The sequence below is a fragment of the Mytilus galloprovincialis genome, chromosome 6 (genome assembly GCF_965363235.1).
Source record: "Mytilus galloprovincialis chromosome 6, xbMytGall1.hap1.1, whole genome shotgun sequence".
In the NCBI taxonomy this organism is placed as follows: domain Eukaryota; kingdom Metazoa; phylum Mollusca; class Bivalvia; order Mytilida; family Mytilidae; genus Mytilus; species Mytilus galloprovincialis.
The window spans coordinates 25608777-25635848 of NC_134843.1; the positions used below are offsets into that span (position 1 = coordinate 25608777).

Sequence of the window (27072 nt, forward strand, 5' to 3'; positions counted from 1 at the left end):
TTCCACATAGTCACCAAATTTTGAATTGTTTAGTGAAAGAACATCCTCTTTATAGCGGAAAGTAGAGTTAAAGGATATTGCTAACTTCTTGTCTTTCTTCCTAAGAAGTTCCTGCATGAAGTCAGCCTCATAATAATAAAGAAACAAGTCGGCGAGTAGAGGGGCACAGTTTGTTCCCATTGGAATGCCGACAGTCTGTTGAAAAACACGTCCTCCGAACGTAACAAATATGTTGTCAATCAAGAAATCAAGCATCTTGATAATATCAGTTTCAGAGAATTTTTTGTTTGAATCAGAGTGATTCTTTACAAAGTAGGATTTATCCCTCCCTAAGACAAGATGTTAAGATTCTCAATGGATTTGGTATCAATGCGAGTAAAAAGATATTGTTTCCACCCTCTTTATTTGATAACATCGTAAAAGCCTATCGTTTTATAACGTATGCAATGAACTCGTCATGAACTGCGAAAGTTTTGATCACATATTGTAAGAAATCGGAAAAATGGTTCAACAAAGCAGCGAAGCAGCGAAGCAGCGAAACGTCTATTCATATGTGTCCTCGTTGATTAGCCGGTTCAGAATCTAAAAAGAATTGTTGGTAATATTCTCAAAACGGTACACCAATGTTTCGTGATTACTTTAAAACGTCCTTTACAATGGAAATTCAACAAAAGCTGTTTTCAGTTTAGGAAACGGATAGTTATAAAACCCATAGTCCTTTAGATTCTGGAACGGCCATTTGTACATACATATTGTAGATAAAGAAATTCTTATTCCTTAATAACACATTTCTTGAATTATTAAAAATCACGACGGAATTATCAAATGCTTATAACTATTTACACAATTATAAAAAACAAACAAACAAAAAATATAGAGTTATATAGACCAGCTATATAATAGTTTTCCATCAAACTCTGCCCAACGATCAGCACTAACCAGTTCATTAGTCACTGGCATTGACCTTGCCATCACCTTCTTTACATGCTATCCAACAACCAAGAAATATTATGACTGCCTAAAAATTTAATATAATAAATAAAGGTTAAATGTAATAGATAGCTAATGATAAACCTTCCGTCAGTCATGATTTTTAATCACCAAAATAATATTTTTTACGCAAAATGAAAGTGGAAACCCTGGGTATTGTCTTCCGTGCTTTCGTTTTTTTATTATCTTGATTGTATACAACTAACATTTGTCAAGAAACACGTGTTGTGTGCACAGAAAGTTATGGTATACTGAGATAAATTGAACCTTGTTTTCTAATTGTAACTTCTTGCAAATACTCATATCAGTGCGGATTTGATAAAAATTGGATGAATTAAAAAATGTACTGACTTATATTTGATATGTTTTCCTTAGTTTAGTTTGTAGCCTGGAATTGTTTTCTCTCAATCGATTTTTTACTTTCTAACAGCCTTTTTTAAATGATTATGACCAACTGCTTATTTATAAAATGGTCTAAATGTCATTACTCCGGTCTTGGTGACTTGCTTGTTTGGCTTCTGACACAAGGTCGAAAATTATCCCGTTTTTGGCATTAAAATTGACTCAATTTCATTTTGGTAAAAAAAAAAGTATGTTATGGTGTAACACCACTAATTCAGGCCCAACCAGAAAGCACATACCAGAAAGTAGTACATATTTAACACAAAATAATTCCTACGCATGAGTGTAACTTTCAAAATATGTAGAATATTTAGGTATTTTTGGTATCAAATGAAAGCTCAAGGACTGGTGATCATTGTAAAACACTTTTGGACTTTTGATTTTGAATATTAAAAAAAAATGCACCAAATTTTAAAAAGAGGGTACATTTTGTCTGTTTGTCAGATCTGAAGTAACTGTTTTGGTACATCCAACGTTCCGGGAAACAGTTCTTTCTTATATGCAATTAAAGGTATGTTGATTTTTTCAGTACAAGACACCATAAAGTGTTGCTTTGAAATGCAATGATTGCCACTTTATTTGAACTTCAAACAAAAGAGGTGTGCCTACCTGAAACGGAGGAATCTAACATAGAAAGCAATGGGACCATGAATTAGTGGTGTACTTCCTATTGCAGAAAATCATCAGAAATCCAATTTTTAGAAGTTGTTCCTATTCCAATGAAAATAAGTCAAATTTGATGCTAGTAATCATGTTTAATCATCTTTTTTTGTTTAAACATCCTGTTTATGGGAAATTTAAGCTCTTGAATTGGCATACACATAAGTATTTTAGCCTTTTATGGTCATATAACATGCATGCAGTTAAGACTTGACTCCAAGTTCTTATTTTTGCATTTTTTGTGATTGAAATCAATAAAACATGTATTTTATGACTTGTATATGGTACAAAATAGCTCTTGGTCAAAATAATCTTATGATTTTTCAAGTTTTTTTGTGTTTCATATGGTAGCCTTTTACAATCTAGGCAATTGGTATACACTAATATAAGAATTCTAAAAGCTCACTGTACATGCAATTTTGAACCAGTTTAGCAAGTTATCTAGCTGAGAGATATATAAATGGCTCTTAATAATCTATGTTTTACCACAGAATTATGGTTTATACAAAAAAAGCCCTTTTCCAATTTAAAGAAAAAAGGGGGGACAATTTTATCATTTATGTCTTAAGTTTGGACTAATATATTTTTATTTGATGAAGAACCTCTGATTCAAATATGGCTATTGGTAAGCACTTAGCTTTCCTAATAGAAATTAATAAATAAAACAATGATATTGAAAATAAAAAAAGTATATTGGTCATTGGTAATACCCATATGCAGTTTTCTTTGAATAACCCATATGTTACTACCAGTCCAATTTGAGCTTAAAATTAGTAAAATAGTATTTGAGCTAAAGCTTTATATGTTTTTTATTGCTTGAAATAGATCATAGAATGAAATAAAGTAATGCTCAAGTCAATATAGCAAGTTTGGTTCTGTTATAGGTGTAACACCACTAATTCAGGCCCGGCCAGAAAGCACATACCAGAAAGTAGTACATATTTAACACAAAATAGTTCCTACGCATGAGTGTAACTTTCAAAATATGTAGAATATTTAGGTATTTTTGGTATCAAATGAAAGCTCAAGGACTGGTGATCATTGTAAAACACTTTTGGACTTTTGATTTTGAATATTAAAAAAAATGCACCAAATTTTAAAAAGAGGGTACATTTTGTCTGTTTGTCAGATCTGAAGTACCTATTTTGGTACATCCAAAGTTCCGGGAAACAATTCTTTCTTATATGCAATTAAAGTTATGTTGATTTTTTCAGTACAAGACACCATAAAGTGTTTCTTTGAAATGCAATGATTGCCACTTTATTTGAACTTAAAACAAAAGAGGTGTGCCTACTTGAAACGGAGGAATTTAACATAGAAAGCAATGGGACCATGAATTAGTGGTGTACTTCCTTATGACATTGTTTTATATTTCTTAATTTAAAGGCTTACCTCAATCAATGAAACCAGTATGACAACAGTCATCACAATTTTATTGTATTTCTCCACATATGACCAGAGTACATCATAGCAACCCTATCAAAATATTCGATTTGCAGTTCGATATTTAATTGTAATAACGAGAGAATTTTATAATTCTAACTGCGTTTATAAGTCACTTACGGCTCCTGATTTACCTTCAATCCAAACCGTGTATGTTTGTTTTTTTCGAATTCGTGGGTTTTCCTATGTCACAATGATTGTGTTATTAGTATTACGTCACAGAAAAAAAACGATTGTTCAATGTTACAACGATTGGTCTCGGTCAGCCAATGTAACTCATTCATATATTATTGTTTTGATGTATTCCATGTCCTGTTTTATTATTTGTTCCCAGCATGATGCCAAACGCAATATAGTAAACTTATGCCTAAGAAAATGTTTTTGCAGTCGATCTTTTTTTACGCAGCATACAGTAAAAACCGATCTTGAAATGTTGTAATGTACTTTAATATTATTCATTAATGTATTCTACTGTGCTACGTGTTCTTGCGATTGTTTGAACTGTATTCCTGCCACCTAGTGATGTAATTTTGCCGGTATTTTTTAATATTGCCATATGAGCGGGAGGTTTGACAAGCCATACGACAAGGTTTAATCAAACATTTTTGAGGGGATTATCCTGTACCAAGTCAGGAATGTGGCAGTTGTTATCAAATTGTCTGTTTCTTTGTATGTTTGCGTTTGTTCCTGTTGCAGATCAGTTGGTTTCCTCTCATGGTTGTAGTGTTTCTTTTAGCTTTAGTTTGTAACACGGAATTGTTTAAACACCTGACGGGATCTTCGTTGACAGTTCGAATCAAAAATGCTTTAAAATCTAAATCTATGACGAAAAAAGTATAAGATAAATTCCGAATACGGAGTTAAAGAAAGTACTCGTTTCGTAGACTAGCTTTCCTATGTGTAATTCTTTTCTTTTTTTAATCATTTGGATTATTTGCTAAACAATATTTGAATAACTCAACCTATTCCGTGTATAACTTACAGTTTCAAAATTTGAAGTAGCTGACCTAGGAGTAATAGCACAATCCAGATCATTTTGACTTGGATTCGATGCATCTGGCATTTTCTTACAACAAACTAATGGAGCAGTTATGTTTGGAAACGATGAAGACAGCGGTTTCCTTTTCCAGTTTGTACACACTTCAAAATCTTTGCTATTGTCAACACCACAGCAAGAGAACTTAAAACAAAATAAAATTTTACACTCATTTTTTTTCCATTAAAACTTTAATTCCTATAGATATTTTGATTCTGAATTAATCGAAACTTTTTATATAAAATTGTTTCCATTTAATGATCATATTATATTTATTCAATATCACTCATGACATGTATATTTTATACCAATTTTTTCAACCAAATCTTATTCTCGTAACATTATATAATTTCATACATCTTATTCGCCTTCAATGAATTAAAATTTCTAATTTTCATTTTTGACTTATTTTTAAGACTATGCGTCAATTTTCAATACATTTTGAATATTGATTAAAGATGTAATCAATCCCATAGTTTTTGAAAAATGTTATGGCGAAGATATTGAATCATTTGTAATGTAGAAATATAATTTGCAAAGCAAATATTTGTTTTATATAAGCATTATTAAATTAAATTGTATATGGAATGTTTGAATGTCAAAATTGGTCAAAACACAAAATAAAAATATATTTAGATGTTTCTACTTAAACACATTGAAACATAGACTGCTTAAAAATGGTGTATATTACAGCCTCAAACTTAAAAAGGTACTTGTTCAGAATTTTCACTACAACCAACATTTTTTTTATGAAATGGTTGGAGGTTACATTGTAAATCAGGCCCTGTTACACGTAATGATCGAATAAAGCACTATTTGCATGTTCTGCAAAATGAATGCCGTTTAAAAAAACTAATATTTTATCAAATTTTGGCAAGGAGGGGATCAGAGATAACCCTTGATGACAGCCCTTCTTTATACATTTGTTTGTCGTATGCAACAACAAAAAATTTCTTTTGTTTTTATAACCGCGGAAACTATGTGAACATATTATTCTGATATGGATAACTGAATATAAGTCTATGGTAATAGCATAAATACGAATTCAAAATATATTTTACGTACCTGCTGCATTGCAAAGTTCCAGGCCAGACTTATGAAATTTATACCCTGCAAACCTTTATATGAATCTTTTATTGTCGTCTTCAGAATTGGCTTCACCTTATCGTCGATCTAAAACAAGAGCTAATATTGTTTACAAATTGTTAGATTAAGCTATCCGTTTTACCGGCTTTCTGTACTTCAGATTAAAGACCTAATACCGATTGCAAAATGACTTCTGTTGCACAAACAATTGTTTAAATGTTGAAAATACTTTGAACGACAAAATTATTTTACACGCGTAGGTGTATTAACCATATGTGGATTCTGAAATATTATAAAGAACTGCTAAATATTTTTATTTTTTTTTTTGTTAAATATTTGTTTGTCTAGAAATTGTGACACAGTGATGACTTCTGTAACCATATTTTGACTATTTTACCTATTATGTCTGTTTTGTTCTTCCGTTTTGAATTTTCCTCGGAGTTCAGTATTTTGTGATTTTACATTTAAGTTGCAATTTTAAACCCATAGCCAGTTATAAGATGTGTTCAGAGTAGTATTGTATGCGTTCTACAAGCCCTAAACGTTGGACGTCGGACGCGAGCACTATATTTGGACCTGCGCGAGAACACTGACGCTAAATTTGGGCCTCAGCGTGGACGTCAAAGTTGGACTCTGAAATCGGGATGCATGCCTAAGGATAATAAAACTCTGCATGCAAAAGAATTTTAATAAAGAATTTTCAAGCGAGATAGCAAATTCTAAAATTTACAGAGTTGGTAAACTTATCAAACCTTTTCATAACCTTTTTTTTTTTACTAAAAAGGCGACCGATTTGGCACTGCAATTTACCTTTAAATGTTGTTCTATTGATATAATTGTTTTGATTTTTTTCATTTAATTACTATCAGATTAATTATTTTTATACACGTATTTACATTTACGGTTCTATCATATGTCGATACCTGTATTTTGACCTTGAACAAAATCTTATTTTTCTAAATCTTGTTGGATCTTGAATGTGTACTGATTAATATTTAAGTCTTCAGAATTAGTTATTGGCTTTGAGCTAGCTGTCGGTAAATGTGAGTACTCTCAGACATATAACTTTTTTTTTACTTGTGTATCGGCTTTATATTGATCTGATGAGTAAATAAAATTGAGAATGGAAACGTGTAATGTGTCCAGGAAACAACGCGACCAAGATCGGAAAGAAGCTCAAGGCCACCAAAATGTGTCCCTTACACAGATAATCGCACACCCGGAGGCGGGCCTCATTTGACCCCTAAACAAAAATGTGTACTAGTTGATTGCAAATTGATGTCGGTTTCAGTTATTATAGTTTGTTCATATGTTGTGCTGCTATACCACTGGTACAGGTTAGGTAGGGTTTAGCGCCCGCAAACATGTTTAACCTCGACATATTCTGTATTTGACTATCTTAAGTAAGAAGTCTGTATTTTAGTGGTTGTTTTTAACCATTTTATATCATATTTGTTTTTCGTTCATTGGTTTGTGCATAAATCAGGCCCTTAGTTTCCTCGTTTGAATTGTTTTACATTTTTACATTTGATGTCATTTGGTATCTGCTGGAGAGTTGTCAAATTGAAAATCATACCACATCTTCTTATTAAACTCTTTAGTTTTTATTCACCACACGAACATGAACACATGCATATAACTACATTTCGACAACTCAAAATAGAGTGTAAAGTAAGACGAAGTATTCATCTCAATTTGATAAATTAATTTGATATATATTAGCAAATACTGCATATTGAAAATTGCCTCATATTAAACCCAAGAAGTCGTCGATACAATATACATTAATGGTAGTGTGTAAAAGATCAGCAAACAAAATTTAGATTTAAAAGCATTATAAAAAAAATTTAACCACTTGCACAGATTCTAGTCTATAATGGATACTGTGCAAACTAAATCACATAAACAAGACTTTTCTTTCAATCAAAAACAGGCTCATTTATTAACAATAGAAAAAACATTGCAAAAATTATCGCGCCATAAATACATACCTGTAAATGGTGGTATAATTTAATTAGTCAATGCATTTTTTACTTTAATGAAAATAAAATGTAGCATTAATTTCTAATTTCACAATACACATCACAGTATGAAATGAACTCAGTTACATTTTTTGGTGGTTCTAAATCGTAGAAAAGTTATAAAATTTTGTACGAATTGTTCGTTCAGAATATAAATCTTAATTTCATTGAATATGCAGAAATCAATACTTTTTCTAAATATTGTTTCATCCTTTACAACGTAAAAGGTTTTTTATAGATCAATAGAATATACCAACTTTTACTTATAAGGGGTAATAACTACTATTCATTATCAATTCAGTTACCCTTGTTGTCTGTCAAGTTTGTTTTACATATAACATAGGTAAAATATAATGTTTGAACTTACTATTTCTCTTTTGTTCAAGTACAAACCCGCTACAGTCACCATAGCTACCAGGAGTATGAATATAATAACACTGTACTGCAATACAAGGATGATATTTCAATATTTTATTGCATATTCATGTACTCCATTACGTGTTTTTATATAATTGATACATTCATTTTCGAAAAAGAACTTTGTCGATTGTTGACTGATCATAATGATCATGACGTTTGATATCATATGATCTAGCCATCTAGAAAATGTTTCGAAAAATATATTTATATAAGTTTTGATACTCTTGTATGGTTTAAATGCTATTTCTAGTTTCAATTAATAAAAGTTAAACCCTTGAAAACGTGCACGAAACACAATCAATTGCATTTGTCATATCTGAAGTCTCGATTACAGTCCAATATAACAGCTGTTGCTATATCAGATATAAAAGTTCGGTTGTTGTTTCCTTTTTACCAAATTGATCTAGGATCTAAGTCAACAATGGTAGTATGATAGATTAATTCACTATCACAATAGATTTAAACGTCATTGTCTTCTTTATAAAGTCACGGCTGTTTTATATATAGGGTTAAGGAACAGAAAAACATGACAATGCATAAAGCGTAAAGAACAGAAAATTACAAAGTTTGATATATTGGAGAACAATAACCAAATATAATGCAAAAACATATATCGGAAACATGCGTACCAAACCAATGTCTTCAAGATTAACAGAATCCTATGAGCTTACAGTTTATCAAGATATTTCATTAAACCAGCTTATTTTTTTTTTAGTTATAGGGGAGCCATTTTTAAGAAAAGTAGGTTTAAGAAGATGTTCTGAAATTCTGACAGTGTAATTGTTAGAATACCTAATTCATCTTATAGTGACTTGACAATCAGCATGTGATAAAATCGAAAAGTAAATATGCCTATCTTCTGAACATACGCTTTTTTAATACTTTCTCCTTGCTATCATCTATTCCTTTCACGGATTTGGCTATACTTTTTGGACCTTATGGATTATAGCTCTTCATCTTTTATATAAGCTTTGGATTTCAAATATTTTGGCCACGAGCATCACTGAAGAGACATGTATTGTCGAAATGCGCATCTGGTGCAAGAAAATTGGTACCGTTAATTTATTATCCTCTTCTGATCTTACGAAATGTCTGACAAATGCGTTTGAATCTCATTGCGCTACTAAATCTATTAAAAGACTGTCGAGAGTAGTCTAGTAAAACTTCTGACCGATGATACAGCTTGATATGATGAAACAAACTATAACGATCTTTCATTTTTCATGTCAATATAACAGAAAAAGTAGATACAGTAAGTTCAAATTGAAATACAGTGTATTAAAAACTTACTAGAAATAGGAATATCTTGATTTTGTAACAAGCTCCACAACAACCAAGCAATACAATGACCAACATTACAGACCCGACAATAATCAGAGCTATTGCTACATCTTTTAGAATGCTCTCTGCTATCTCCACCAACTCGTCGATTTCCTTCAAATCATTGTCAGATAGTGTAGGCGCACCTAAATTTCCAGAGGCTATGGAATCGAAAAGTAAGTAATTTTATCATTTTACTCAGAATATAATGTTTAGTAAACAATAAAATGATAATGAATGTAAACAAGTAGACAATATGACAACCGGTATCCGTTTCCCTGATATCCTCTGTAATTTCACCTGACTTTTTATCTTCTTCTTTTTCTTCTTCTTTAGGTGCATTACAATTTTAGTAATTTGATTGCCATTTCAAATCAAAACATTGGGTTTTATGTATCACTTATTTATGAACGACTAAATGTTTAACTGTTTGAATGGTTTAATACTAGTCATTTTGGGGATCCTTTATAGCTTGTTGTTCGGTGTGAGCTAAGGCTGTGTGTGAAAGGCCGTACTATGGCTTATATTGGTTCACTTATTTCAAATTATGACTTGGATGGAGAGGTGTCTCATTGGACCTCATACGAATAAAATTCAAAAATAAAAAGGAAGCAATGAATGATGTTGTTAAATGATATATATGCCTTTAAATTTGTGCTTCTTTTTTTAAATATTTGTTTGTGTTTATTGTAATTAAGATACTTGTTGTACTTGTACATACTGTCATTATGTTATTGTTTATGAGATATTCGTATTCTTGTCTTTCATTTTTGCTAATGTGCTTTGTCTATATGGCTTTTGGTGTTATTTCGATACAGATAGCATGGCTCTATACTTATACATCCCGTTATTGTGCTACTGTAAACATGTGTGTATGCTTGTCTTTCATTTTTGTATTGCGCTTTGTTTATATGCCTTTTTACGTTTCTTTAATACATATATGACGTGGCTCCGTACTTATACATCCCGTCATTGTGTTATTGTACTTTGGAACATTTGTGTATTCTTGTCCTTATTTGTTGCTAATATGTTTTGTTTATATGCCATTTTGTGTTTCTTTGTTACATATTTGTTTGTTTTTTTGGTGATTAAGATTATATTACAATAATGACTGCTATTCCCCTATTTTTGACATTTTTACCTAATATCTCTGTTTGTTTTGTTCACGCATCGTTGTCAATATAATATAATTTGATGGGACTGTCATATAAGTGAGCGATTTAGCTAGCTAAAATAAACCAGGTTCAATCCACCATTTTCTACATAAGAAAATGTCTGTACCAAGTCAGTAATATGACAGTTATTATCGTTTGATGTGTTTGAGCTTTTCATTTGGCAATTTGATTAGAGACTTTTCGTTTTGAATTTCCTCGGAGGTCAGTATTTTTGTGATTTGACGTCTTATATGTATTTAGGTCTTCTCATTTTTTGACATTTATTATCAATATCTAATTAAAAAGAAGAGGGTGTGAGTAGACAGACATATGTCATGATAGTTTGGTTTATACCAGAAAAAAAAACAGTCTAAAACCGTTTTAGGATCTACAAAGGGAAGTACAAAAAGTAAAAAAAGGAACAATGTTTCACAGTATGTATGTGGCAAAAGTCTTATATATTTTTTAACCCATACGAAAACGAAATTACATTTTGTTTTATACTTACTTTTCATTATTTCCGAAATTCCACCTTTCACAGTATTTAAAGCATCATCGAGATATGGTTTGATTTTTTCAAATCCAAACTTCAGCACCATTCCAAGTGCAAATATCACAAGCCCAATAATCTAAAATCATACATTTCAGATTAGTTTATCATCTTTATTAAAAACGATGTAGTAGGGAAACTTAAAATGAATACTTTTCAGTTTTCATTTTTAACTTCAAATATCTTCTTGTTTGTATATGATAATCAATAAGACAGCTTTCCAACAGAGACCACAGGATGAGGATACATCAACTAAAGGTCACTGAACTGCTTTAACTATGAGAAAAGCTTATACCATAGTAAGGTATAAAAATCTACGGCACGACAATACGTAAATAAAGGCAACAGTAGTATACCGCTGTTCAAAACTCGTAATTCTATGGACAAAAAACAAAATGTTACCCACACAGAAACGAACTATGATATAACAATGGCCATTTTCCTGACTTGGTACAGGACATTTTTAAAGAAAAAAATGGTGGGTTGAACCTGGTTTTGTGGCATGCCAAAACCTCGCACTTTAATGGCAATATTAAATATAACATTCAAATGACAACATAATATTACAGGACTACAATACAAATAAATAGGAGAGCGTATTAGGCAAAGAAACATATGAATAATAGATAACAAAAGGCATCAGGTTTAAAATTCAATACGCCAAAAACGCGCCTCGTCCACACAAGACTTACCAGTGACGCCCAGATATAAAAGTTCAACAAAAAAAAGTACAAAGTTGTACAGCACTGAGGATCAAAAGTTGAAAAAGGTTGTGCCAAATACGGCTAGGGTTTTTTGCTTGTGATAAGAACATCCTTATTATTAAGAACAATTTATGGTATTGCAAACAGTAAATTTTATCGAATGAATATAAAAGATATACATGATAAAACTGAAGTCTTAACTAATTACAGAAAACAAAACCCGAATACATAATACAAAGACCAACACAGAAAATAGACACGCCCGACCTAGTCCAGGCCTCAACGCAAAAAGTCCTAAAAATGACGTCACATACGAAGTGGTGAAAAGGCACAAAATTTACGTCACATTTGAATTTCTGAAACAGCACAAAATTGACGTCACATTTGAAAAACTATATCTCAAAAAGAAGATAGAATTAGGGTTGATTTAAGATTATAATAGAACTAAATACTGATATTACATTTAAACACAATGCACATTGCTATACTTATTAATAGCAATTAACTATATTATATATATGTCCGGTTTGTTTTGAATCTAACTTCAAACGTAAAACATCGTACAGATTACGTTAAACAAAATCAAATCTAATTAAAAACCAATTGTTCAGAGAACAATTGAAGGTCTTTCCACCATTAAAGATTTATTTTGATATTAAAATATGAAAAATCAGTTTAAAATGTTAGATCCTATGGCTTTATGATGTATTAATATGAATTTGAAGCAAAGGTCAAAATCTAGAACGTCCAATTAGCATATGACCTTGACCTAAATTTCAAGGTCACAAACAAAGGACCTAATATGTATCACTTTACGCGTAATTCTAAATAAAGGATGGGTGAAATTTCCCATTAATTGTCTACCTACTCGTTCAACCAAAATATGTATAAGTAACGACATGTCGCAACTAACAATTTAGTAAAAATAATTTGTCGATATGTTATACAGTGTTTGAAATTAAGCGAAAATAAGCCAAAATCAAAATTTATAATATGACCTTGACCTTTGACCTTGACCTTTGACCTTGACCTAACAAGATCTCAAATCAAAATACCTTAAGTCTCTATCACTTATGGTTTACCAGTTAGAAACGCATTTCACTTATATCAAATACATAAGGGGAAATAACTCATCTCCGGATAGTTAAGGTCAAAATTAAACTCCGAATCCTGAAGATGTAACGAGCAATTTGGTAAAATAAATTTGTCATTATCTTTTATTGTTGCGAAGGAGTAGTGGCCACAAGAAAAAAGTGTTTTGGGAGATAACTCTTACAACGTCAAGTATTTGGTTACGCAGTTGTCAGATTTAAAACCGTATAAGCTATACGATATCATATTTGAAATATATAAACGACATCTTACGAAACAACAAAACTACGCAAGAAAAAAATTTAGGCAGAAGAAGAAAAATAATAATAATCAGAACAAAATCAATAGGTCTTTTCACGGGAAGGTGGAAAGACCTAATAAATGAAGGCGGTGATTAATTTTCTTTACCATAACACATGAATATAATAGAAAAGACGGCAACAAATTTGACAAAATCCGATGAGAATTACAAACATAACATCAAACTAAATACATAAATTTCATAAACATAAACACTCAAATAAAGAAATTAACAAATTGATGCACGTTTAAAACATTTAACGAAAACAAATACTTCGATAGCAGATAAGGACAAAAACTAAACTTCAAGTTCCTGACATGGAAAACACATAAAATACATGTAAAAATGTTAACTCAATAGAGTTACTTTAAGATAACCAAAATCAATATTGTAATGCGAGTGTTTTTTTTATATATTTTATTTGTTATATAAGAGCTGAAATATCATGTCGTGCAACTCTAAAATGAACAAATCGGTTCTTCTCCATGATCAACTCTCCCACCGGTAACGACTGAATCATTGAATTCAGTACCCAAAAATGAAAACAACACGTGATAAATTTCATGCGTACGATTTATCTTCACCAGAAACGCTCAAGACATATTTGAAAGCCAAGGATGTATTAGGACTATCAAGGTTGGCATAATCTTTATCACTAAAAACTGATGAGTTTCGCCAACTGATTTATTTGAACCCTCATCTCCGCCTCATGTTTTAGCTTCTTTATATACCAATACATATATTTTATTATTTCACATTTTGCGTTTACTTTCTCTTATCTCAATAAATTCCTTCACAGGAACACAAATGTATACATTGGACTAAATCTTTAATACTTTGATGTAAATTCGATATTTCTAATTCTTTGATATTTTCTAGTCATATCTCCCAGTGAGAGTCTTATATATCTATAATAGGGATTAACTGTGTACACTAAGATATGAAAAGCGACAATTTAAAGATAACGGCATGGCTTGTCACCGGTGGTTACCTGTTATTTGAGAAACATGCATTTAAATTAATGTCAGTCTTGAATTTAACTGATGTTGGTGTCATCTACGAGGAACTTAGAAACAATCGATCATGTTTCGAAAAGTCTATTTACTTCAAACCTGCAGAATAATCAAACTGTATAAATTATAAAAAAAAAAGATGATGTGCTTTATTTTGCCAATGAGACAACTCTTCACAAGAGACCAAATGACACCGACATTAACAAATACTGGTATACGTCACCGTAAATGCATTTATCAATGAGCAAAGCTGATACTGCACCAAAATGACAAAAATATTAAACAATTCAAACGAGAAAACTGATGGCCTGTTTTATATAAGAAGATAATGAAAGAAAAGCAAATATGTAACACAGTAACAAACAACAATCACTTAATCAAAATTGCTCCTGTCTCCGGACAGCCCCATTACAGAATGCGGCTTTAAGCATTAGCGGGCGCCGAATCCTTTTTGAACATGGCAAAGTGATGTAACAGTACACCATAAGCGCAACATAGCTTTGCTTTACTTTAAAGATTAATATAAAGAATAAATACATCAAACATTAACAAAGAGGGGACGTGGACTGGAACTTGTAGATCCCAACAAAAAAAAATAAGTACAGAACTGAAAGTACCCGCGTTACTAGTTCAAAGCCAATACCAACTTATATATAAAAAAAATCATGCATCTCAGACTAAATTATCATTCAGTACACACCTAATATCCAATGTATTTAGAAAAGAAGTCATAAACTGTCGGAAAAAATATTTAAAGTAAGTTCCTTTTATTAAATTTCTGCAGTATATTTAGAAAATTCTTGATTATTCAAAATATAATCAAGATATCGCAATGTGTTTAGTTAAATTCAGCTAAGACGGGTCTTTACTGAGGTTGGTCGAAAACTGTGATTCATAACAGTCCAAAAACAAGTCTGGTGCAATAAGTGAGCTATGTATAGGTAAGTATATAACCTCATCATAAATACCATGGTTAAATTTTGTATTTATGCCAGACGCGCGTTTCGTCTACAAAAGACTCATCAGTGACGCTCGAATAAAAAAAGATGAAAAGGCAAAATAAAGTACGAAGTTAAAGAGCAATGAGAACCAAAATTCCTAAAAGCTTTGCCAAATATAGCTAAGGTAGTCTATTCCCGAGGTAGAAAAGCCTTAGTTTTTCAAAATATGCAAAGTTTTGTAAACAGTTAAGTTATAAATTTGATCATATCAATGATAATTCATGTCAGCACGTGCTGACTACTGGGCTGGTGATACCATCGGTGAATTAAAACTTCACCAGCAGTGGCATCGACCCCGTGGTTGTAAATAAACTCATCATAGATACAAGGGTTAAATTTTAGATTTTATCTATAACTCTGAATAAAGAGATTCTAACTGTCAAAATCCAATTGATCTTTGTCCTAAAGATAGTATGAACAGTGTTAGTTGTAATCCTCTCTATAAATGGTCTTTTTTAAAATTATTTGGTAAAGAAATGTATTTTCGAATGCCCTTCATGTCGATTAATTACAATTATTATGAAGACTTCTTTCCTCCACGTTAGCTCAATTAGTGACTGTTTAAACCATTGACTAATCCTACCAGCAACAACATTGGACCTAAACTTTGATAATTGAAAAAGACAATCCTCTACGTTCTAACGTTAACAAATACTTCCACTATGTTCTCTTATATAAAATATATTTTTCAAATTTAAACAAAATAAATTCCATGACTACCAGTATAGAGCAATTTTCTTTGTCGATGATACTTTATCATACAGTCTCGATTTTTTTAATATCAGTATCTATTTGCTAGATATGTTAATCTAACGCGATCGCAATACTTTGATGTCGTTTTGTATTCATTCACGATTAGTTGTATTGTTTGTTTTCGTAATAACAGTCAGGATCCTGAATAATTTTTTTTCATCTATGCAAACACATGCATACACAACGTGTAATGGATTGTTGAAACAACACATATTGATTAAATGATGTTAATAGAAATGGATGACAATTTAAAATGACTTTATTTTAAATTTCCCAGCGCCTTAAGATATGTTTGCTCTGTATTTGTACAGTAATAAAATCGATCTGGGTTTATTCATGGCTCCATTATGCGTTTTGTTATACTTCCGACCCGATACTCTTCTTTGTCTGTTGATTGTAATTTGTTATATTTATTAGAACCAATTAGAAGAGTATTATCTTTTTGAATGAACAGTGAACATCTATAGCTTTGGTTTAATATTTAAAAACTTGGTGGTCTATCACATTTAGCATTTTGTTGAAACATAAAACTAGATAATGAAATTCCGGAACATTGGATTATTAATACAGTTGCTTACATTTATTAACATTGTTCACGCACAAACAAGTGCTGATTTGAAAGCATTACATACAGATTTATTCAAAAACTACAAAAAAGAGGTGCTTCCAATAGAGAATACATCTAAACAGTTGGAGATAGGTATCGTGTTTTACTTGACGTCGTTGAATTCATTTAACGAGGTAGAAGAAAGCATTACTGTAACAGGAGCATTGTATACCAATTGGACAGATCCGGACCTCAAGTGGAATTTAACTATGTACGGAAATGTGGCTTTCACTGTTATTGATTCAGAATCTGTATGGCTACCATCAATGTTTCTTGTTAACAGAGTCGACTCAATGAATCCTGTTGGAGACGGTGTTAAATTCCCGGCGATTATTTCATACACAGGACAAGTAGCTTACAACCCTGGTGGAATTCTAAATGCTAAATGTCAAACTGATATATCAAAATTCCCATTTGACAGACAAACATGCACTCTCATTTTTATTCCATGGGGGTTCCATGCACATCTATTGACACTAAACTCTCTTTCTGACATTGCTCAATTGAGCTTTTTTACACCACATTCGGACTGGAAACTGGAAGAATATTCTACAAGAACTGTTATATATAATAATGTGTACAGTCTATTTTACCTGGAACTTACGATTAAACGCGAACCATTATATTTCACAATAATGATCATTGTACCAACTCTTTTATTTTCGTTATTGAATCCTCTGGTATTTGTACTTCCGGTCGGATCTGGAGAACGCGTGTCTTTGTCAGTGACTCTTCTACTGTCGTACACAATATTTTTAACTCTTGCATCAGGTTCCATTCCGACTGCTTCAAAACCCATGTCCGTGTTGCTGATAGTAATGGTAGCTCAGATTGGAATCAGTGGAACAATTGTGATTGGCACTATCGTCAGTGCAAAATACTTCTATCTCGAAAATGACAAAAACTTAGGATGTATAATGAATTATTTAATTGCAAGATTGAATAAGAGGAAGAAAAATGTTGAACGGATTGATGAAAATAAGGAACTTTTTAAAAAAGCGAAGTACGGGTCGGCCGTAGTTGATTCCTTGTTTTTCTATGGAACATGCATTGCAATTATTCTTACATTTTTTAGTTATTTTTCTTATGTGCTTCTTTAAATATCATCTTGAATTATTTATTGGACTCAATTTCGTCTTCAAGTCCTTTTTCAATATGCTACAAATCTTGCAACAAGTCATGAATTTTATTTTTTGCATTTCGTATTTTTCTTAGACAACAAATTCGTAACCAAGACCCCGTTCGGAAATGACACAAAGGTAAAATGCAGAGAAAATGTTCAGTAACAAAGCAATTCACAATTCTAAACCAGGACATATAAAAGTTATAAAAGTTTAGTTGTGAACTATCCTTTTAACTGTTACTTCATTTCAGTATAATATTAACAAATTACATGCTTATATTAAATATACATATTTTCTTTTCCGAACTCGTGCTTTGATTTCAATACACAATTACACGCGGTAAACTTTCATAAATAATCGGGTTATTGTGACAATGTACAATAGCACTCGTACTTTGTGGAACTTCAAAAAAAATACATAAAAAGTTATCCTTAAGATAGAATCATAATCGATCTCCATGGTCGCCACTACTACTCGCGAGTCATCGTAGTGCAGCAAATTATAACGACTAGATAATTCGGTTTAGTATTGTTGAGTGCAAACCATATTCATCACCAAAAATTTAAAATTTCACCAATTGTTTGTTCCAATCTTTTTATCGCCTTTATAAACAAATGATTTATCATTTGTTATTCGACATTTTTACTTTCTCTTATCTCACTACTGTAACATACAGGAACAAATATTGTATACTTCAGATTAAATCATTAAAACTTTGATGTAAATTCGATATTTCTAATACTTTGATACATCACAAATCATATACTTGTATGATTGTCTATCTGTTGGTGAGAGTCTTACAAATCGATAATCCAATAGGGATTAACTGTGTATACTAAGAGACATGAAAAGCAACAATTCAAAGATAGCGTCATGGCTTGCTACTGGTGGTTTTAAATTGTTAAGTAAGAAACCTGTATTTACATACATATCCGGCGTAATCACAACAAATGTTCTGTCTCTAAGGAAAACTTTTTTTCGGAATACTATGTATTTACTTCAAATATAAGAAATAGCTAGATAGTATAAGTATGTATTAAATCTAAAACTCTAAATGAATAGACTTGTTTTTAAAAGCTCAAACTGCCGATTGGAATTCTTCAATCAGCATGCATCTTTATTCTGAAGATAGCATGCCATGTGTGGTTTCTCAACCTGACTTTTAATTAGCTGGGTTTAATTATTTGGTAAATATGCGAAAAAAGAAGGTTATTCCCGAATTTCCTTCCTGTAATTCAGTTCAACACAATGTAACGACTTTCGTCACGACTGTCATGTAAGCAACATTTGACCTACCGAAAGATAGTTCCAAAATGTAAGACTAACCGAACAGCAACCGAACTAAAACAAAATTAAAAAACATCAAATAACAACCCATTACAACGCTCTTGTGAAATAAATTCTGGCACAATGTTCTCTTATAAAAAGACATGGCTAAATACAAACAAAATAAGTCCAATTATAACCGGTATAAAACAATTGGACATCACGAAAAAGGTATAACAAAATTACAGAACTCAAAGGCAAATTCAAAACAGTGAAGTTCATAAAAAATGACAGAAAAGAATTGGTTCTTCTTTCAACATTCATAATTGCTACATTTATAACATGCACTTTAAAGGTTAGCCATGGCCCATGCACAATTTGAATATATTAATCCAATTCACATAGCCATAACTTATTGGATCTTAGCAATAAGTAGTTTTTGTATGGAGTCATTTTGATAGCGTGCGAAGAAAATAATGTTATGATTAAATATTCCAACATATACAAACATAAAACTTCCATTCCTCTTTTCCGCCACTGTGATAACACTGCATGAAACTTATAACCGAATTAGTGCTTTCCATGAACAATACGACTGGTTACATGCGAGATTCGGGATCTGCTTACCCCATTCGTCACAACTCGGCCGATTGCGTACCTTTATCTCACATTCGTCACAACTCGGTCGATTCCGTAACTTCATTTAACGGACAGGAGAATAGCGGATTCACCCGAGAATCACCGATTGTTGCTTGTCCTTCTGACGCACCAGAGATCAACACCAACTTTTGACTTTGCCTAGTCTTGTTTTTATGTAGCAATTGAAAGATTGAATAAGAGAAAGAACAGTGTTGATCCGATTGATGAAAATAAGAATGGTTTTAAAACAGCGAAGGCCGGGTCGGTCATACTTGATTCCTTATTTTTCTACGGAACCTACGTTTCAATCTTTCTTATATTTCTCAGTTATTTTTTCTATGTGCTTCTTTAAGCACCGTTTTAAGCTATTTCTATTCAAGCGATGCTGTATTTCGTTTATCATTTGTCGCGATAACGTCTTCGCTTATTTCTTATGTGTTGTTTTCATCATTTTCTTTTTGTTTTGATGTGTCCCACCTGCTGCTTATAACTAAATAAATAACATTTATTACTATGCAGAACGGCTACCATGGAGAAAATGAACAAAATGGTGAGCCATAATAATATAACAATAAATCGAGAATTTAAATTTTTCCAGTTTTGATCCTTCATATTTCACAGATGACAATTTGGCAACCTTTCAACTTCTCAATCGGCAATTCTCTGGTGTATCCGCTACTCTCGCTATATGAAGGTACGGAATTAGCCCAGTTCACGGCCGACACTCGGCTAACCGAGAGATTGGTCGGTTAATCTATATTGAGTATGCGGCTATATGGACGATTTGTCTGTTAATCGGGTTGGTTATACGTCTGTTAAGAGTAAAACACTTAATTTAATGTTAAACTCTATTAAATATACATATTTTTGGCATGTTATAAGAACCAAATCATAAAAAGAAAAGTGTCTGACAAAATAATATCTACCATAGAACATTTTGCACTTGTAAAAACATTTCTTAGTCTGCGCAGTTTTCAGTAAAACTAAAAGGCGTCGCACAAGTATGTAGTATTTATGCTTATACGCATAGCAATTTTTTTAATAAAAGGCGAAACAAACAAATTAAGATATCATTTAAAGGACAAAAAATAGTACTGTGGTTCTAAAAAATAAATTGACATTAGTAAATATGTCATAATTGTAAAATAACGTGAATAATACCACGTTTTAGTGAAAATTATGGGAATAAAGTCTGTTAATGGGTTGGACAATTGAAATTGTGTCAGTTAAGAGTTATTTAGCCACGACAATAATTTTGCTACCTTTATATTTTCCCCTTGAAAAATTTAAGAATGAGATGTTCCTGAGTAAACAAAATAGAACAATACGGTGCCACAGTATCTTAGAAAGAGCATTTTTATTTTGACTTTCTTTGCATTTTATTGAAGGGTGTGTCACTTCAATATAGCGTGATATGGATTGGCCTCTAGAATATGCATAAATTATTTATTGACGTTTTCAATCAGCCTTAATTTTTGTGTCTGTTCGAAGTAGCACGTTCTCAATTCCGACTAAAAGTGTCTTTCTAATACAACACAGGGTACATATAGCGTGTTCTCGTTCACATATGAACACGATATTTGTCACTGAACGTTAAACCCTAATTCGTCAGCATCATTCAATTGGTTCTTTTCTTCTATTATTTATTTATATGCTGTTTACAAATCACTCTAAAGAAGTAAACGGAAAGGAGCGAATGCAGCTACATTTGGTTATTTTAAGTTTCAATTCATTTCATTCCGTTTAGTTCCTTTCTACATAAGTGCAGAATAGAAACTACAGTTGTCTATGGTGGCCGGTGAAGTCCATTTCGCATTTTCGCCTTTCATATTATATAGGGCGAAAACGCGAAATCGCGAAAAGGCGAAATCGCGAAGTCGAAAACGCGAAAATGGCATTAACCTGCCACCATAGTTGTCCGCATGTAAACTTCTAGAATTTGTCACCAATATAAGTACATCGCAATCCGTTACTGTTTCAACAGCCATCGGTGTGTCATGTGTGTATTCTTAAACAAGTATTATTTTTCTCTCGTTTTTAGCAATGTATCACTCTCTACTGTCCTTATATATTATTCTATATTCTGTGTTTCCATCCAGATTCTCGTGTATACCATGAGGGTCCGGATTAGGGGTATTGTTTATTTCAGTATTTTTTAAATTGTTATGTCATTTTTTTTCTACATTTTATTTATCTTACTCATTATTATTTCTTTATTTTTCATATTTTGTCATCCCAATATATTTTACTTACTGATGTTTAGTTACATTACGACGTTTATCTCTGATTTATATACTGGTTACCAATGTAGATGACAAATTTGTGTCATTCATGGCAATTAAACAGAATCAACATGATATATGCGATCATTCTTGAATGAAATTAATATTACTTTAATATTACACTTTTTGAAACCATTTTTATCAATTTTCAATTTCATGTGTTGTTTCCGTATATGTTATGTTTCATTGCTCATGTGTTGTTTTCGTATATTTTATCCGATCGTCTTGAGCCTACTCATTTGATCCGATAACACCCCATATAGCAATAAAATTATACTTTATTCATAACTCTTAACAGACCAATTAACAGACCGGGTTTTATACATCCGACCCATTAACAGACCAGGTTTTAAATAAAGATTGATTTATGTCACCAAAATACAGATTTTCGTGTAGATTTTTCACCTAATGATATCAATATGGTTAACAAACATAATGCCTTTCTTGTTTCGATGTTCAAAATATTGAAGCTAGTAAATTTAACCAATGTGTCATTTTGTGTACATTTTATGTGTGTAAAATGTGTATAAATGTATTGATGAGTAACCCGCCTTTTCAATTTATAGATCGTGCATCGAAGCTAGAAAAATAATAATTACAACTCTGAATTAAGTACATTGAATTGTTTTGTTAGACATGAATACTTTTTATGATGAAAATATATTTAGAAAGTTATACAATGAAACATGATGAACTTTCAATGATTTTCTCGATAACACCTGATTAACAGACTTTAGCCATCCCGATTAACAGACCAACCGCCGATATAGCCGCATACTCAATATAGATTAACCGACCAATCTCTCGGTTAGCCGAGTGTCGGCCGTGCAGTTGTGACGAATGCGATACTTATGTGCAAAGCTGGGAACTGACACAAAAGAAAAGTGTAGAAAAAATATTCTATCACAAAGTTTTTCATAATTTGAAATCAGGATATGTGAAAATAACGCTTCGTTGTAAACTAATATGTTTATCCTAACTTCATTTCAGAAGAATTTTAAACATCACATGCTTCAATTCATGATTATTTATCAGTGAAAATATGCATCATGTGAAGATTTCAAAATGTATATAACATTAATGTGCGTTGACTATAGCAGACATTTGCAAATTTTCTAATTAATATGTAAATTTTACACAAAACTATATTTCAATTATGAAAATAACTATAGATAATGCATGTGTATTGTGAACGATTAATAATATTAGTAGTTTATTCAAAAGCAATACAGTTTAAAGAATTTACATGTACAAATATAATAGCGTCAGTGAATAAGTAAATATGTGTTTTACAATTACAAACAGTTTGTATCAATGAATCGTCGGCGGTAAATGACAACAAATAATATAAATAATGAAATATGAGCATTGAATTATGAATAACGAATCTATTTTCTAATTCGTTCATCATCATATCTGAAGTATATCTCTAGTTATTGTGTAACTCTTTTAGTGTATCAACGTTAGGATGGATGATATTTCAGCAGACAGTTCTTATAGGATTATAGGTGTTAAATTGTCTGGTCAATGAGCTTTGTGTACACCTAAGTTGTTTAGTAATTTGGTGAGTCCATTATGTCAGATATATATTAGGAAAATTTCCCGCCATCTTGCACTTGTCTTTGAATTCTTTTTATGTTTTATATTCATTTAATGACAAATGTCGGCATTATCCTTTGATTATTTGTGAAAATTATCTCCGATTTAATAGGAGGGCGCTATAATTATCCGATCGTATGTGTTTGATGAAAGTCGAAAACGCTTCTTGCAATTTTTTATGCCATTTTGGTCATACTGTTGTGGTGTGACTATACCCTACAGTAAGCACGTCGAAGTTCTCGTTATATATCTTAAGGTTTTTGTATTTTGCTGCAACGTTATGGTTTCCAGATTTCTTTTCTTTTTTCATTTAAACTTCTAATCCCGTTTTACTCGTCTATTAAGTCACTGCAATCGATGTTAACTCTTGGTTGTTTTCACATATTTTCTTCCTAATTGTTTTCCCTTGTCATACCTTATAATGAGCGATAGGAGGTTGTGGTGTCATTTCTTGCATTCTCCAATGTTACTTTGGCATATAATGATAACTAGAGAGGTTTTTGCTGATGTTCAGCTGATTTAGATTTATTTCACTATATCGAGATCTGATATACATGTACCTTGTTTGATCTATGTCCAACGTAAACAAGATGCGTAGTTTGTAAGATCTAAGATGTTGCTGCATCGTGTTGATTCTTTTGCTAATTAGGTAAAACCATAACCATAAGCATAAGCATAACCATCTAGTATATAAGATGGTGTATTAGGGCCAATGAAACAACTCTCTCGTCTAAGTCTCAATTTGTAAAAGTATTCATATGTAAATTTATGGTGTATTGTAGTATACTAGGTATTCGTTTTTATGGTATTTTTCTTCCAATCCTAACTTGAAGGTTGATATCTCGAGAAAAAAATATAAATGCAATGTTTATTCTCGATGCTCTTTCTTTTCGTTTGTCAAACTGATTACTGCTTTCGTCGTTCGATGTCATATGATTGTTGTAGTAGGATATGTCGATTGGCTGATATGTTACATGTTCAGGACGATAACACATAAAACAATACACAATCGTTAAGCCCTGTAAAAGAGGCCGTCCGGGAAGAAGGTCGGGGAAATTAGGACTGCCACTGGAAAATGATGCTATATTGAATAGGGACACAAATGTTGCCTTGCAACAAGTAACCTACGGACATCTCAAATGTCTTACCAGTCCTTACCAATCGCACAAATTCACAAAGGGTTAATTACGACTATTTGCAAGCTCTAACGACTTCTATGACCTAATAACTATTGAAAAATCAATTGTTTGATATTGCAGCTTTAATCACTTCGTAAACAACACGATCGAATACGTAACGTTTATGCATTTATTCATAGAGCTTCTATAAACTCGTAACAATCCCTAAAGCCATCGTAATACGAACAGAACGAAATCGTTAAAAACACTTAAGCCCTCGTAATAATCAGTAAACAATTCGTAAAGTAACCGTGACGAATCTTATATGTATCACGATTTGTAACGGTTATATATGTATATGTATCAATAAAAGAATAACGAGTCATTTACGTATCCGTACGAGCAGTTTACGAATGGTTTTATGTTGTTGTAAGCAGTTTATGATTGTTACGAGTTATTTACGGGCATATCAATCCGTAGACAATCGTAAAAATATGTCTGGTATATAAAAAAATATACCTCTCATTTCACGCATCCCGTAGAGTGTCTGAGAGTTTATTATGAAGACGGTATCATACGAAAACGGATGAAAATAAACTCATCACAGATACCAGGATAAAATTTTGTATTTACGCCAGACGTGCTTTTCGTCTTCAAAAGACTCATCAGTGACGCTCGAATCCAAAAAAAAGAAAAAAAAAGAAAAAATATAGTACGAAGTTGAAGAGCATTGATGACCACAATTCCTAAATGTTTTGCCGAATACAGCTAAGGTAATCTATTCCTGAGGTAAAAAAAGCCTTAGTATTTCAAAAATTCAAATGTTTTATAAACAGTTAATTTATAAATATGATCATTCATGCCAGCACAGAAGTGCTGACTACTGGGCTGGTGATACCCTCGGGGAATTAAAACTCCGTCAGCAGTGGCATCGACCCAGTGGTTGTAAATAAACTCATCAAAGATACCAGGATACAATTATGTACTTACGCCAGACGCGCGTTTCGTCTACAAAAGACTCATCAGTGGCGCTCGAATCCAAAAAAGTCAAAAAGCCCGGTTTCGCTTTTCACCAGTTTCGTAGCGAATACAAATAAATTGACAACTTCTATGTCATTTGGTCTCTTGTCGATAGTTGTTTCATTGATAATCATTTCACATCTTCTTATTTTTATATAAACAAAGCATGGTCTTCCTGAACTGTTCATGACGTTACAGGAATGATTTAATCGATCATCTACAGTCACTCATATTAGAGTTTAGGCCTGAATTCATTACTAGTGTTTCATACCAGCAGATTGACATGCATCGCACTGACCGGAAGTTTATTCGTTTAAATATTTGTATATGATATTTCAGGGTCTTTTATAGTTTGATATGTGGAATGGTATTTGCTCATTGTTGAAGGCCGATGGTTCCCTATAGTTGTTTACTTCTACATCATTTGGCTTGAGGAAAAATTGAAGTATCGGCAATCATACCACATGTTATTATGTTTATAATATTTTATTCGGCTATTTTTATCCGTATGTTTGTTTGGTAAATAAGTCTTAGGTTAATTAAATGATGATCATTTCCTGTTTGATAATCTTATCTTGCATATAACGAACACATCAATAAACAATGTTATTATATTCAACCAAATAGTGAATTTATAGTTTGTAGATCCTTACAAAAATACAAAGTTCTTTATTTTCAAAAGATTTTCTTAAGATTTCTTGTGTTTGATTTTAACCTTAGAGTATAAAAATATACCACAAGAAAACACCTCTGGCTTATATGTTGTAAAAGGCACAGAAAGGCATAAATATGTCTTAGATCTGGTTTCAACACTTATTTTCACTTTAGTGTGTATTGACTTTGGATAATTTTGTTAGACCTAGTCATACCTGTGGTTCATTTTTTGCATTGTTGATATCTATTTTATCTGCTTTTTATTGGGTGTTTGATACAATAAAGGGTAAAATATATAAAAGACAGCTATAATAGTTTAAGTCTAATTGTAAAAATAATGTTTTTTTGGAAATCGAAATGTGTATAGTTGCAACATTGCGTAGAGACCCATGGTGAAATGTTTACTGGTTAAAGAACGGAATGTTTCAAATTTATGTAGCGGGGTTTATCTTTTTGCTATCATAAAACAAAACAGATCATGAAGGATTGGCAACATGTACCAATAAAGTTAAACGCGTGAACATGATGAATTCAACAAAGGAGTAACCTGGAAATGATAAATTTTGTGAGGACCTCATAAAACTGCATTAAAATGACATCTTTTAAAGTACTTACCAAAAAAATGATATTTAAAACAACAAGTAGTATTCGCCCACATTTTGATATACAGTCCATGTTTTGTGGTAAAATGATATGATCTACTGCTTGTCGTAAACAGTGGTAAACAAAAGATAATCGTCTTGGTTTTGGAAATATTGAAAATAATGATTGTCAATGTATCAATACGGGAGATTAAATTTGGGAAAGGTAAATCGAT

At 31.9% G+C, this 27072-nt stretch overlaps 2 protein-coding genes across 2 annotated transcripts; one reads left to right on the forward strand and one right to left on the reverse strand.

The window, feature by feature from the left end:
• Positions 1 to 818: 818 nt before the first annotated feature.
• LOC143079243 (tetraspanin-18-like) lies at positions 819 to 27027 on the reverse strand. The gene is made up of 8 exons (XM_076254478.1): positions 26871 to 27027; positions 11041 to 11161; positions 9349 to 9539; positions 8006 to 8080; positions 5597 to 5704; positions 4478 to 4675; positions 3445 to 3528; positions 819 to 1018 (listed from the first exon to the last, which is right to left on the reverse strand). Exons 1-8 carry the CDS (start codon positions 26928 to 26930, stop codon positions 947 to 949), a joined length of 909 nt encoding a protein of 302 aa, XP_076110593.1. The 5' UTR covers positions 26931 to 27027; the 3' UTR covers positions 819 to 946.
• Positions 16491 to 22118, forward strand: LOC143078474 (acetylcholine receptor subunit alpha-1-B-like). Its single transcript, XM_076253333.1, has 2 exons — positions 16491 to 17572; positions 21745 to 22118. Exons 1-2 carry the CDS (start codon positions 16763 to 16765, stop codon positions 21895 to 21897), a joined length of 963 nt encoding a protein of 320 aa, XP_076109448.1. The 5' UTR covers positions 16491 to 16762; the 3' UTR covers positions 21898 to 22118.
• Positions 27028 to 27072: the final 45 nt, after the last annotated feature.

Bases quoted from the DNA above. Each gene is read 5' to 3' on its own strand.
- LOC143078474 (XM_076253333.1), top strand. From the start codon at position 16,763: ATGTACGGAAATGTGGCTTTCACTGTTATTGATTCAGAATCTGTATGG. The intron at 17,573-21,744 runs GTTGATTCCTTG...ATTTTTTAAATT, and splicing joins CGAAGTACGGGTCGGCCGTA to GTTATGTCATTTTTTTTCTA.
- LOC143079243 (XM_076254478.1), bottom strand. From the start codon at position 26,930: ATGGACTGTATATCAAAATGTGGGCGAATACTACTTGTTGTTTTAAAT. The intron at 9,540-11,040 runs GTAAGTATAAAA...TCGATTCCATAG, and splicing joins AATTTCGGAAATAATGAAAA to CCTCTGGAAATTTAGGTGCG. The intron at 3,529-4,477 runs GTAAGTTATACA...ATATTTTGATAG, and splicing joins CTACTTCAAATTTTGAAACT to GGTTGCTATGATGTACTCTG.